The sequence below is a fragment of the Sesamum indicum genome, linkage group LG5, assembly GCF_026168435.1.
Source record: "Sesamum indicum cultivar Baizhima isolate 11 linkage group LG5, ASM2616843v1, whole genome shotgun sequence".
NCBI lineage: Eukaryota > Viridiplantae > Streptophyta > Magnoliopsida > Lamiales > Pedaliaceae > Sesamum > Sesamum indicum.
The window spans coordinates 12,170,867-12,185,137 of record NC_142661.1 but is presented as its reverse complement, the minus strand read 5'-3'; the positions used below and the strand labels follow the sequence as shown (position 1 = coordinate 12,185,137).

Sequence of the window (14,271 nt, the reverse complement as noted above, 5' to 3'; positions counted from 1 at the left end):
CTTGTCAATGCATCCTATCTTGCAAAAAGAATTGAAAATGCAATAAGAGATAAACCAACAATTCCGGTTCAGCAACTGAAAAAGAATTCGCTCAAATGCAATGTGGATGTGAATAGATTTAAGGTGATGAGAGCAAAAAACAAAAAAAACTTTAGAGAGAATTAGGGGGATGATGCAAAGCAATACGAATTGTTGTGGGATTACTATGAAATTGTCCGAAATTTTAATCCAGGGTCTAGGCTTATACTTAAAAAACTGAAAAATTCTGATCCCCCAATTTTTGATAGAATGTATTTCAGTCCCCATTTTTTTAGATAATGGGATACTTTTCTATAATTTTAAATTGTTCATTATGATTTTTTTTGGTATATTTTACTAATTATATTACTACTAAACTAATTAGTACAATTTATCATACTATATTTTGGTATATTTATAACATAGTATGCATTATGTAACATATTTTATTATTTATAAATTTATGTAAAATTTTGGTGATTCTCATAATTTAATAATAATAATAATAATAATAACAATAAATTTAGCTCAAGCTCGAACTCATCAGGTAAGATTCGAACTCGAGTTGTAGCTCGAACAGTAAAATTGTACCTTGTGATGTATCATGTCTAAGATTGTGTGGATCAGTTAGCACTAAATTTGATCATTAAAAATATATATATATTGGAGAGCTCATTGTACTTAATATTTTTTTTTTACAATATTTTAATATAATATTTATAAAATTTAATCAAAGGTCTCTATTTAAGATAGATAAGGATAATATATGTTTTTTAAGTTTATTTCTTCCATTATTTTCATATTTATCAAGTCTTTATCAACCTGTAAGTTCCTATCAGTGAATATATTTAATTAAGGGAAAATTGCATATTGCCCTCTATCAAATGGAAAAACTGCTAAATACTTGTGTTAATTAAATTATTTAAAAAATCCCTTGTAATCATAATTATATAAAAAAGACCCTCTTTGTCAAATTATACTGAGAGTTGTCTACACGTGTTAGACATGTTAATGGGATAATTTTTTTGATGTCTTTTTAGCTTTTATCATCTTTAGGTTGACGAAATTGTCCCTATCTTATTATTTTTTAGGATTAAATACACTTCGTATCCCTAAACTATGCATTTTGTCTCATTTACACTCTTAAAATATGAAACGTAAAAAAAACACCTCTGACAAAATAATTTGGTATTTTTAAAATTAAAATGTCCTTTCACTTTTTTATTCTACTTCCTATAATATGTTTTATTAAAATATCTCTCCCAAATTATTTTTAGTGATTTTAAATTTTACTCACATTTTATTTTAAAAATAATATTTATAATATATACTTTTTTATAAATTATAAAATACAAAAAATATTTTATAAGCTCTATATATGCAAATATATTTCACAAAGTAAATAAATTATGTTAAAAAGTACATGTAAATATGTGTCAATATATAATCCATATAATATTATAAAAAAAAGTATGTTATATACCTTATAAATTTTATTCAACTACATGTCCATAAAATAAAAATGTATCACTTAAAAGAATTATAGAATATTATATATTAATTATATTATAAGTTTTCTTATTTTACAGTATATACATGTTTGATGTAATGCTTTAAATTTTTACTGATAATTTATTTTTAAGAAAAGTTCAATATATATATATATATAACAACACAAGCAAAAATTATGTAAATTTTTTACCAGTTGTATTAAAAATATAAAAATTATAAATTTATGAAGTTTATGTAGATTTTATACTCAGTATATTGTTTTCTTTAAATAAAAAATTTATAATAATTTAAATTATATTTAGGAGAATGATTGTAATAGAGATGTTTTAGGGGTGTAAATAATTAAGGGTATTTTGGTTATAGAAACATTAGGGCTATCATGAGGAGCTATTTTGTTCCGTTTTATAGTTTAGGAGTGTAAATGTATTTTATGCATGGTTCAGAGGTGTAAAATGTATTTAACCTTATTTTTTATTATTGGATGGAGGTATAAAATTGTCCACCTAGATGTGCTCTTAAAATTGATCTCCACAAGGCTTTCGCTTCGGTGGATTGGGATTTCTACATGCAACATTAAGACTACTCAACTTTCCTCCACAATTTATTAATTGGATAATGGAATGTGTCACTTCCTTAACATACTCCATCAACCTTAATGGCGGGATTCATGACTTCTTTATAGTTGCTAGAGTTTGACAAGGCGATCCGCTGTTGCCATATCTTTTTATCTTGGCTATGAAAATGCGACATCTTACTATCAACTTCAAAACTCATAATAATCTCTTCTCGTTTCACGGGAGGCGTAAGAAGCTTGCTATTACTGAACTATACTTTGCCGACGATCTTCTACTATTCTATAAGGCAAAAGAGAGTTCTATCCGACTTTTCAAGGAAATACTTGAACATTTTATTGGACTTTATGGATTGTAATTTAACCCCACCAAGAATCACCGTATTGTGTCTAAGTCAGCCACCACTTAAACGAAGACTCTTGGACATAGAGGAGTATCAAGAAGGAGTTCTCCCAATTAATTATCTTGGTGTTCCAATGGTTTTTTCGAGGCTCACAATTAATGGTTGCAAGCCATTATTGTAGAAGATAGACACACCAAGTGTATCGCGAAAAGCGCCTTCTTCTTCCCATCAGATCATGCACGTGCATAAAGAAATCTCACCAGTTGAGGTCCACGTTCATTGGATTCTCATTCGATCCCACCCCACTGAAAATTAAAGTATTCTTCTCGAAACTTCATGGGCATCCCACTAGTGCCCTATACCGATTGATAACATGATTGAAACGTATCAGGAAACGTGCATCACCGAGTTTCCATCCCTTTAACTGGGTTCAACACGCTCTGCACAGAGGAAACCAAGGTCTCGAACCTCGGCTGCTTAGAAGATAACAGTCTTTCAACCAAAAGCAAGAGGTGAAATTTTGAATCCGCCTACCAAAGTCTATCAGGAACCATGACCCAACCCTCCCTCTCTGAGATTATCAATTTCCTACGCAACCTTTGACAGAAAGCCTCCATACCCCGATAGTAAATCGAAGCAGCCCCAAAGGTGACACGAGCACGACTGAGATGAACGAAAAGCCGCGTCCAAAACCGAGCAGAACAACAAGACAAATGTAAGACCCTGCCACTAAAAAACATACAAAGAATAACATAGACATAAGAGCAAGAAGCAGAACAAAAAAAAAAAAAAGAACAATGGGAACCAAAACACAAAAGGCGAGAATAATAAAACAGGAACAGGGCCACGAAACCAACACACCAAAGCGTATTACGATCTCAATACCATTAACGCACCAGCACCAGTAATCAAACCTGCCACAACCCCAAGATAGACTTCAGTGCCGCCGTAATCACTGGGAAGAAACAGTTCAAACCTCACCAGAGCTAACAGGATATGTTGAAAGAAAGAAAGGAAAGAAACAGACAACCAAAGGACTCTCAAAGATAGAGAGAACAAAAACTCCCAGTGGCAGAGAACTTTTTTGCATATAATTTATAGTTAATCCATTTTTAATATCTGAATGTATCAGATGATGTAATTAATTGTGTGTATAAAGAATTAAAAAAAAAACATCTATCTAAGCAGCCAAATATATTCTATTTGCCTTTATCATAATAATAATAATAATAATAGTTAAAAAATAATAAATATACCTATGATTTGAATTGTTTTGTTAAGAACAATTTTAGATGATAATAATTGTTTGGGTTGTTTTGTTAAGAACAATTTCATTTGTACTTGAAAATTTATTTTTTTTTTGACTTGAATACTAAATAAACAATTTTATTTGTAACTAATATGTTGAATTTTTATTCAAATTTATAGAACAAATAAAATAATCGAGTCCACCGAATTAGATCTACCCGATGTGTTTTGTAGCCGGATAGGACGGGGCATAAAAAAATCAAAGCGGAGTAGGTTGCAAATCCATCCAACCCACCTCGTTGCTACCCTTATCTCTCGGTATTGTTAAACAAAGCCTAGTAACAAGCAAAATTACGGATGTCTTTTAGCATATGTTATATGTTGTCTTTTTCGTATATGCAAATTAATAATAATATTTTATTTAAAAATTCATATCATTTTATTCGAATCATACTACCAGTTACTTTTTTTTTAAAAATTCATCATATTTTTATGGTATCAAATATTATATCTCCAACTATTATTCTTATCCAATAAAAATGAAAAAGCCAAAAAAACCCTTCAAATAAACAGCCACTAAATAAAACAAATTTGAACCAAAGAGGTCTTACTCAATTAATAAAATTAAGTACGTGCATAGTATCCTTCTCTAAAATTTAGTAGAATTACATATAAGTTTTTTGTAATTTAAAAAATTACATCTAATATCCCTAGTATTTGTTTCTGTTTAACAAATTGACCGAGCCCCCACGATAGTCAAAATTCATCGAATTTGTTGATAATCGCAAAAAAATTGAATGCAAATTTATATTTACCATAAATTGACTTATTACTAACCTATTAAACATCAAATAAATCTTTTTCTAAGCAATATATTCTTATACATCTTCATACACTAATATAAATGATGGAGTATCTATTTGTTAGACAAAATAAATGTGAGGGGTTCTAGATATAATTTATTAAATCACAGGAATTTATACCTATAATTATATCAAACCTTATGGGAGAGCGGTGTAATTACCCTTAATCAAAATATTTCCATGAATGTGGATATATGTTTGTTTGTTTTTTTTTTTTATGTAATGTATTCATTAATTTGAGTTATCGATGTATTAAATTAATTTTTAAGTTTGAATATATTGAATGGTATGATGATTGTATATTATAATAATAAAAATCAAAATAATAATAATAATAAACAAAATCCAAAATTAAATTTATGGTAACGTAAATATCACATTTTATATTCTCGTCATCACTTGTAACAATTCAATGTTCTCGTCATCGGCTTCGTCAACTCGCACACACAACCTCCGCCACCCCCCAAACACACTTAAGACACACACTCACTCACACACAGTCTAGCACCAGCGCCAGAAGTCTTCGCCTATTTAGGGGGCCCAGACGTGCAGATCAACGATTCTTGGTGATTATAGATTGAGGTTTAATCTCTGAACTTGTTCTGTTTCCAGGTGTTTATGTCGCTGATTAATTTTGATATGTTTTGTACATTGTATCTGTGTTTCCTGAGGTGACTGTGCGATTTTTTCGGTGAATTGAGGTTTCATGTTTAAGTTTTCTGGACGAATTTTCTTGATCTGTTTGATTTGTTTGTAAGATGCATCTCGCTCGGACAAAACCCACACTGATATAAACCTTATAGTGATTAAATAATGAAACATGCATGTCTAGGATTATGCGGTTCACAGGAGTTTCATGTTTTTCCAGTGGATTCAAATCATCGGTTTCAGTTGCATGTCATTAAATAATCAAAAAACAATGAATAAATAGATCAGTATATAATAAAGAAAAGAATAGATAAAAAAAAATTAGGGGGAAAAGAGGAATATTGTTTTTTAGTGTCTTCAACATAAGAAACTTGCTGTGGGTTGAGATAGTTCAGAAATGAGTTATTTAATTTTGAATGCAAGTACTTTCCCTTTCCCTACATCTTTGTACATATGTTCACTCTGATTGCTCTCTCTGTGTAAGGAGGCAATTTCTATCTCATGCGCATATAGACAAGGTTTTACGTTGCATGTGATATACGTTTTAATTTTGAAATGTTGCGATTTGCTTTTCGCGGGCCTGCAATTGTGTGAATTTATGATGAAGATTGTATTAACAGGCATTTGAGTGTGAAACTATCTTGATAGGTTTAGATCAGGCTTAATTTTATCTCTAGAATAGGGCATGTTTTGGTCAATTTAGTTATCTACAGAAGGAGATGGGGGGGAGGGTGGGAGGCAAACTAGGCATCTGCATAAATGAATTCTAATATTTCACGATAGGTATATTGATCATAATTAGTATGAAAAGTACCCAATGGTACATTCCTACGTTGGGATTTTGAAGTGAACATATATGCCGATTAAAACGAAAGCGAAAGAGGTAATCTCGATTTTATTTATGCATCTCATTCGTTTTATAACCCTCGTATGAATATTTTATTTTCTTTTTCATACTACATCGAACGCTCAGGAACACCAAGGATACACCCCTTGGTTCGACTAATTTATGTTTAATTTTTACACTATTTTATTATTTTCTCACTCCCCTCGGCTAGCGCGTTCCTAGGCCGATCTGCTTGTTCCCTTAAAGTGGTATCAGAGCCCGGTTCGATGTAAAGGCTATTGGTTTTCATGTGTTCTTTATTTGAGAGCATAAAAACATGATTTACGGTTTCTTAAACATGATTTAATTGCTTTATGTTAACTGTCTACAGATAGGGGGACATCGACACAGATTAAGCCCTGAAGCGAATGCATCTTATATATATCACGTAACATACAACAGGCCTCTTGTTGCTGTGTCTAGTCAAGGATCTATGTGTATGTCAATTTGTTACATGATTAGTGTTTTGTTTAAGGTTCAGTTAGCACCAGCAGTACCAAGCTGCTGCTTTGCATTTTCTTTATGTATCTTGAACAAATAAGTGCTTTGTATTCAGTGTTGTTCACAAATTATGAAGTGTCATCTTCTAGTTCTCCAGGTGTTCAGTTTATACCATTTCATGTGTCTTGACTTCGCTTTTATGCCTTGCGGTACCGCATTTTGTAATTATGATTACGTCGATGTCTTGATCCTATTTCTGAAAAGTGTCCAGAATTGAAATAACTAGGTACCCTTTTGAATTACTTCGTTCTATTTATGTACCTAAGTTGGATTCAGAATATTCAGTTTAATCTGTTATAAAGTTTTGGTGTGCAATTTAATAGGAAAATTTTCTATTCTCTGCATTGTTGATATGTTGGTGTGTAATGACTTCCATTTTTTCTTTTCTGTTCTTGATGGAAATTGGTGTTTGTTGAAAATCAACTTAGAATTGTTACTTTGTCATGATTTTTTGTGGTGTGAGATTCTTTCTTGTGGGATTCTACATTAATTTAACTTTCTGTTTTAGATTTTAGTACAATGTTTGCTTCGAATTGATTGTTCTGGGCATATAGTTAGACAAAGTGCAAAAATATTAGTGGCATTAAGCAATGACTTCCAGTTGATAATCTCAGTTCTTTAGAGCAATGGAACAAGAACAAGCTATAGGAGCAAAAAGGGTCTGGGAATCTGTAAAGTTATATACTGTCAAGTGCGCCAAATGTTCAAAATGGAGGCTCATCCCAACAAAGGAAAAGTATGAGGAGATACGGGAAAGGATCGTAGAACGATCTTTCCTATGCGATACAGCACGTGCGTGGCGACCTAGTGTCTCTTGCAATGAAGAATCAGATGTTAAGCAGGATGACAGTTTCCTTTGGGCTATGGACAAGCCGAGAATTCCCCAAACTCCTCCAGGCTGGCAACGTATTTTACGAATCAGAGCTGAAGGCGGCACAAAATTCGCTGATGTGTATGTAGCCTATCACATTTTACTTTCCCTTCTTTGAGAAAATGGGAGCAAAGATTTTGAGTGATGTTTGCCATGTGTCTTAACAGGTATTATGTCACCCCATCTAACAAAAGATTACGTTCTATGGTCGAACTTAGCAGGTAAATGTGCAGAATTCTGAGGAACGACTTAGCTTTTTTCTGCTTTGCACTTGAAATGCACAAAACAATAACTATTAAGAGTATTGATATCTTGGAGTCTAGTGCTTCTTTTTTTTATAATAATTGCGGGCTGGGATATCTGGTGCTTTCTATTTCAGGTACATTAATGAGCATCCGCATCTATGCGAAGGCGTCAACATCTCGCAATTCTCGTTTCAGCCCCCAGTACCATTGGATGAGAAATACATTGCAAAGCGAGCCCGTTCTACCACCCATGACACAAGCAGTACTCCTGCAGCAGGTTTCATGATGCTTTCCCTTGGTTTCTTGAGGATTCATTCCAGATTAGGGTCATAATTTAGATGTTATACATGTGTTTTCTCTGCTGAAAATTTTATCATGACGGATCATGATTAGGAAGTTAATATTTTCTAGATTTCTGAGTGGACTTATTATACTTTTTATTAAAAAAATTATGTGCAACTTCTCGATCTGTTTCCAGGGGCTTATCATGCATTACAGACTCAAAATGATAGCTCTGGGGTGCCGGAGAGTGCAACTACTGAGGCTAAAGCTCCTGCTCAAAGTTGAGGTATTCTATAAGTTTAGACATTATCATAGAACTGACTATGGTTTTAGTTTCTTCTCTGAAGGTTGATTAAATTAGTGACCAAGTTTAAGGAATATTATGGCTCATCTTGTGCAGTTGCATTACGTAATTTAAATTTCTACCAAATCTTCTACATCTATGATCTGCATCATGTCATGTAGTTTGAAATTTCTCTAGCCTGTGGCGTTGCATAACTATTTAGCTTGCAACAGCACTAAAATTTTCTTCTTTTGCCAAAAGTTCTGTGAAGACTGATTTGATTGAAGCTGGGCACATAAGACTGATGGGATCTCAAGTTTGATCTTTTCTACATGAACTTATTTTGGTTCAGTTCCCTCAGCTATTGATTGCACAAAGAAAAACCAACATCAGTGTTGGCAAGTCCTTACAGCAATTCACCATTTATGTTCATTCCTAGAGAAAATTATAAGCAATTAATCTGGCTTGGTTTATATTCATTTTAAATATATGTGCTCTATCCTTGCTGTTTTTGTGCTTTACAAGTATGTTTTATTTTGCAATACATATCATCTATCCTAGCTAAATTTAAGACGATATAGCTTTGAGATGTTAAATTATTCTGTACAACCCATCAAAGGGAAGGGTAAGGGCTCAAAAGCAAGAGTGAAACGGCAAGGACTTGGAGAATTATAATAAGTCCAATTCAAAAATGATTTTCTTGCTTGTGTGTTAGCATATGATACCTTTAGGTCTATCACTTTTTGTTTGAGGAACTGCATTTAAGATGTTTAAAATTTTCAAAAGTTTATGTTTTAGTTTTATACTAATTAGTTCGTATGTGCAAACTGCCTTCGTGTGAACAAGCCATGAGCTCGCCAGAGATAGAATAATTCTCCTACATTAGTACTTCTGATAAAATTACTGGTATCACTATTTCATATGGTTTAAAACGAGCACACTCTATCTTTTTTCTTTTCCTTATTTCCTGATAATGAATTTATGTACCATCATCAATTTCTAAGAAAGAACTTTGGAATGAAATCTCACAGGATATCGCTTCGCCCAGAATGCTTCCACCAAGAAGGAGATGGACAACATACACAAACCATAAGCTCAGACTTACAAAGTTCGTGTATTTGAAGTATACGAATGGGACCGTTGTCGAAATTGTGGGAGGTGTCAACTTGTTCATCATATTCATGGTGGAATTATGTTTGTAAAGTAGGTGGAATTACTCTTTCCAGAAACTTTTTGCAGTTTTGACTTCTGACTTGTGGAAATTGTGAATTTTTTTAAAAATGTATTGAAATGTAAATATAGAACTTATTAATATATTAAAAAGTGTCACGTGCATTTCATGTGCCAAAAAAAGATGAATGTAAAACTTATTAGTAATACATAACATAATCACTATTTATCCTTTTCCCATTTTGTTCACAAACTTGTCACACGATACAATTGATTGAATCTAAGTTTATTGTAGATAAATTAGTAATTTGTGGCACACACATAATTTTTTAAATTTATTTAAAATAAAATTTTTGCACAAGTTTTATTATTCAATAAAGTATATACGAAATAATTAGTTATATTCTCTCAAAAAGAAAATAAATTTTATACATATTAAATTTAGGAGAAATTATTGATAAAAAGAAGATATTAGGGAGAGGAAAGTTAACAAAAAACCATCAAAAATAATTACGCATCGATGATACTGCCTTTATTTTTCTATAGCACTCCAAAAGATAGGGTAAATTACAATGAATTCTCCTGATATTTGAGATAATTATGAATATTCTTTTATTATTTAAAAAATTATTAATAGGTCATAATGTTTGATTAAATTATATCATTCTAGGATGAAAGTTGGGAAGTTTTAAATCTGACCTTAGTTTATTTATTTTTAAAAAAATTATGAATAAAAATTGGAAAATGTGGATGAAAAATTGTGAAAAAAAGTATCCCCTTAATTTATAAAATTTTAAAAAATAAGTAAAATTATAATTCATATTTTTACAATGAAAATTTGGTTATTTACCACAAAAAGTATATGAAAATGTCATGGGAGCTAATAGATTCGGTTATTTATTGGACGGTCATTAAAATCAGAAAAATATTGATAATTTTTCAAACGAAAAAAGGTATTTATAATTATGGCAAACCTTATAGAATTTATATTTACCCCAAAAACATTTAGAAGGTGCGTTAGATTAGATATAGGAGTTTATTTATTACAAACCTGCACCAGTGGTCTAGTGGTAGAATAGTACCCTGCCACGGTACAGACCCGGGTTCGATTCCCGGCTGGTGCATTCAGAGAGGTGTGAAGATAACTATTCTGCGCTCGATGTGGCGATTGGGTTCTCCACTTCCTTCGCCTTCTCAACAGTGGCGACAATATAGCGCATCTGACCTCTCTCCTTCTTCTCTTTTTTTTTTCTTTTTTTTTTTCTACTGACTTATTTTCTTTAATTCATATTTTTGTTACAATATTTGGGTTAATTATGGTTAGACCCTATCTAAAAATAAAAAATTGTATCTGTTCAAAAGAAGTTTCAAAATTTCACTTATACCCCCTTCAAGAATTCATTTTTTACACTTAACTCCCGTTCATTAGGATTTAGAAGAAAAATATTAATACAAAAAAATTACATAGATTTTTAATTTCACTCATCATTTAATATTTTTCTATTTGATCAACGACTGTGGCCACAGATTCATAGAGCGTGAACGCATCTCCAAGTGCATAAGAAGTACCTCTGTCACATAATGACATGGGAACAGATCCTCTTCTTGGAGCTCACTGTTCTCGCTATATACTCCGACTACTCTGGACAAGACTTATTATGATCATATCTGCGACACAATCACCTCTCGCGTAAATCTAGGATACAGTCATTTTATGCATGTGATTATCGTGATTTCTCAAGTTTAAGGACTACTCCCGTACTATCAGAGCTGGGGATTCGAGTCACACCGACCAAACCTCTAAGACTTTCATATGACGATTCCGACGAGTCAGTTCAGTCAGTTGACAACTTTGTCAACTAACCTATTGAAATTGCATAGCATCCAACGTCTGTCGTCGATGAAACTCGGCACTCATCCAATGAATGCAATACTCAATGCAAGTCACACCTCTCGCGTAGATCTAGGATACAGTCATTTTATGCATGTGATTATCGTGATTCCTCAAGTTTAAAAACTACTCCCGTACTATCAGAGCTGGGGATTCGAATCACACCGACCAAACCTCCAAGGCTTTTATATGACGATTCCGGCGAGTCAGTTCAGTTAGTTGACCACTTTGTCAACTAACCTATTGAAATTGCATAGCGTCCAACGTCTGTCGTCGATGAAACGCGACACTCATCCAATGAATGCGATACTCAATGCAAGTCACACCTCTCGCGTAGATCTAGGATACAGTCATTTTATGCATGTGATTATCGTGATTCCTCAAGTTTAAGAACTACTCCCGTACTATCAGAGCTGGGGATTCGAGTCACACCGATCAAACCTCCAAGGCTTTCATATGACGATTCCGGCGAGTCAGTTCAGTCAGTTGACCACTTTGTTAACTAACCTACTGAAATTGCATAGCGTCCAATGTCTGTCGTCGATGAAACGCGGCACTCATCCAATGAATGCAATATTCAATGCAAGTCTCAGTAGGACTCTCGATATCCAGTCTTGAGGTTCTCGACTTGGAACATTTCAGATCAACCTTCAGAAGTTGGTTTCATAATCGCTATCCAGTGCGCAATCCAACTACATGGGTTATTAAGTGGTCTGTGAGCATATGTTGTGACGTCAAAGCAATATTTACGTAATTTGGTAAGCACAACAAACACGTGTATCAAAGATGGATACTTATCATATTTATCAGGATAATATTACTTTAATAAAAATTGCTTGAATGGTTATCAAAACATCCAATCTAATTGGCTTTCCGCCATCTATTCCAACATAATCAGTCCAAAAGCACTTCCTCAGACACCACCTTAGGAGAGTTTTCCCCAACTTTATTCGGTGCAATCAACAGGTGGTCGCAGCAACAATTAGAAGCAGATGACAGTGCTGGCTCTTGCCCACTCAGTCCCCGCTGTGGAAGCAGACATCCCTTAAGAAGGAGTAGAAGGAGTCCTACCGAAAGGAGACATTCCAGCATCTAGGACCCCACCCATTGAGAGACAAGGGCTCCTCCAACAGCTCCCCTAGAGGTCCTCAGATAATGGTTGGGGCACAATTGGAATGCCTCCAAAAGGTTCTCCAAGATGTACAACACCAGATAGCAGTGGCCTCTGAAGATAAGCAACAGGGTGTCCCCTTCACGGAAGCGGTGATGGTGGACGAACTCCCAACGAATTGCGGTACCCCCACTATTGCTGAGTATGATGGGATGACTGACCTTCAAGAGCATCTCTCATGTTTTGAGATGCGGCTCTTTTACATAGGTATAGGGATGGAATCAAGTGTCGCATTTTTGTCACCACCTTCTCTAGGGCCGCACAGTAATGGTTCAACCAATTGTCGAATGGAGTTTTAGGAAGTTTTCAAGAATTTCAGTTTCTTTTCTTGCACCAATTCACTAGCAGCCGGGAGCTTTGAAAGAAGGAGCTCCGCCTTTTTGCCATACGCCAAAAGGACAATGAACCATTGAGGGAGTAATCTGCAGGATTCAACACGGCAGTCTTGGAGGTATCCTCTGCAACTCAAGAGTTGAAGGGTAGTGCTTTCTCACAAGGACTCCTAAATGGTGATTTCTTCAATCCCTGGTTAAAAAACGTGTGTCCAAGTTCAACACCCTCCTAGCCCATGCAACCAAGTATATCAATGCGGAGGACGCCCAAGCTAAAAAGAAGGAGAGTCATGGGGAGAAGAGGCAAGAAGTTCAGGAAGCCCGCTTCAAGAAGCCTCAAACTAATTTTCGGGACAAAAAGGCTCCAAAAGGATAATGCCTTCTACACGCCCTTGACGGTACCAATCACCCAAGCCCTCATGGCAGTCGAAGAAAAAGGCTTTCTATGCCCTGGTCATAGAGAGAGCAATCCCAACGTCCTAAATCCAAAAAATTCTGCCGTTTTCATACTGATTACGACCACACTACTGAAGAGTGCCGACATCTAAAGAATGATATTGAGGGGCTCATCCAAAACAGATATCTGCAGGAGTACGTCTGCTGGGAAAAAGCCAGAGAAAAAGAACCATACCGTAAACAAGAAATAAACAAAGGGAAGGAAGCAAATATTTCCAGTCTTGAGTCTTTACCAAATGAAGAAGACAGAAATACCTCTGGGGGAAAAACTGAAATTAATGAACCTCCCCGTAAATGAGTTATATGAATGATTTTAGGTGGGCTAAATGGAGGCGACTAGCATCATGCTAGAAAAGTCCAGGTTAGAGAAGCACACAACATAACTATAGAGGAGATATGGGATGTTGGGGCGATGGAGGATGCCCTCCTTATCCAGTTCGGAAGAGTAGAAAGATCAGGTCTTAAGAGCTCTCATAAAGACGCACTGGTCATCACGACTCTGCTAGCCAACTACAAAGTAGGACGTATATTTCTAGATTCGGTAACTTCTACAGACATATTGTTCAGAAAAGCCTACGATCAGATGCAGTTAGGGGACACCCCTTGGAGAAAGTGAACACTTTCCTGTACGGATTCGTGGGGAGGTTGTCCATCCTAGGGGCATGATTTCACTCCCCTTGACCCTAGGTACTAGCGCCATTCGAAAGACTTTCCTGTTGAAATTCTTAGTGGTAGATACCCCATCAGCATATAACGTTAATTTGGGGAGGCTCACCCTCAACGCTTTTCAAACCATGATCTCCATTTATCACATGAAAATCAAGTTCCCTACACTTGGAGGTGTAGGAGAAGTACAACAAGACCCCCTCCAATCTTGCAAGTGTTACATGGAGGTTTTACGCAAAGGACAAAAGAGAAATAGAGACAAAATACCCAAGGAGGCGCCCCCCAAGCAAGCGAGAGAAGGGGGTCGCTGAAA

General features: G+C 34.7%; 1 protein-coding gene and 1 non-coding gene across 3 annotated transcripts; both read left to right on the top strand.

Annotated features, from left to right (window-relative positions):
• The first annotated feature begins 4,960 nt into the window (after positions 1-4,960).
• On the top strand, positions 4,961-9,607 carry LOC105162294 (methyl-CpG-binding domain-containing protein 2-like). 2 transcript variants are annotated; one of them, XM_088880384.1, is made up of 7 exons: positions 4,961-5,138; positions 6,422-6,527; positions 7,206-7,543; positions 7,630-7,683; positions 7,842-7,984; positions 8,186-8,275; positions 9,304-9,607. In XM_088880384.1, exons 3-6 carry the CDS (start codon positions 7,218-7,220, stop codon positions 8,272-8,274), a joined length of 612 nt encoding a protein of 203 aa, XP_088736510.1. In that variant the 5' UTR covers positions 4,961-5,138; positions 6,422-6,527; positions 7,206-7,217; the 3' UTR covers position 8,275; positions 9,304-9,607. The 2 variants fall into 2 exon arrangements, with proteins under 2 accessions (XP_088736510.1, XP_011078600.2); XM_011080298.3 differs by lacking the exon at positions 6,422-6,527.
• An 888-nt stretch (positions 9,608-10,495) lies between these two features.
• TRNAG-GCC (transfer RNA glycine (anticodon GCC)) lies at positions 10,496-10,566 on the top strand. Its single transcript has one exon. It is a non-coding gene; the product is annotated as a tRNA-Gly (tRNA).
• Positions 10,567-14,271: the final 3,705 nt, after the last annotated feature.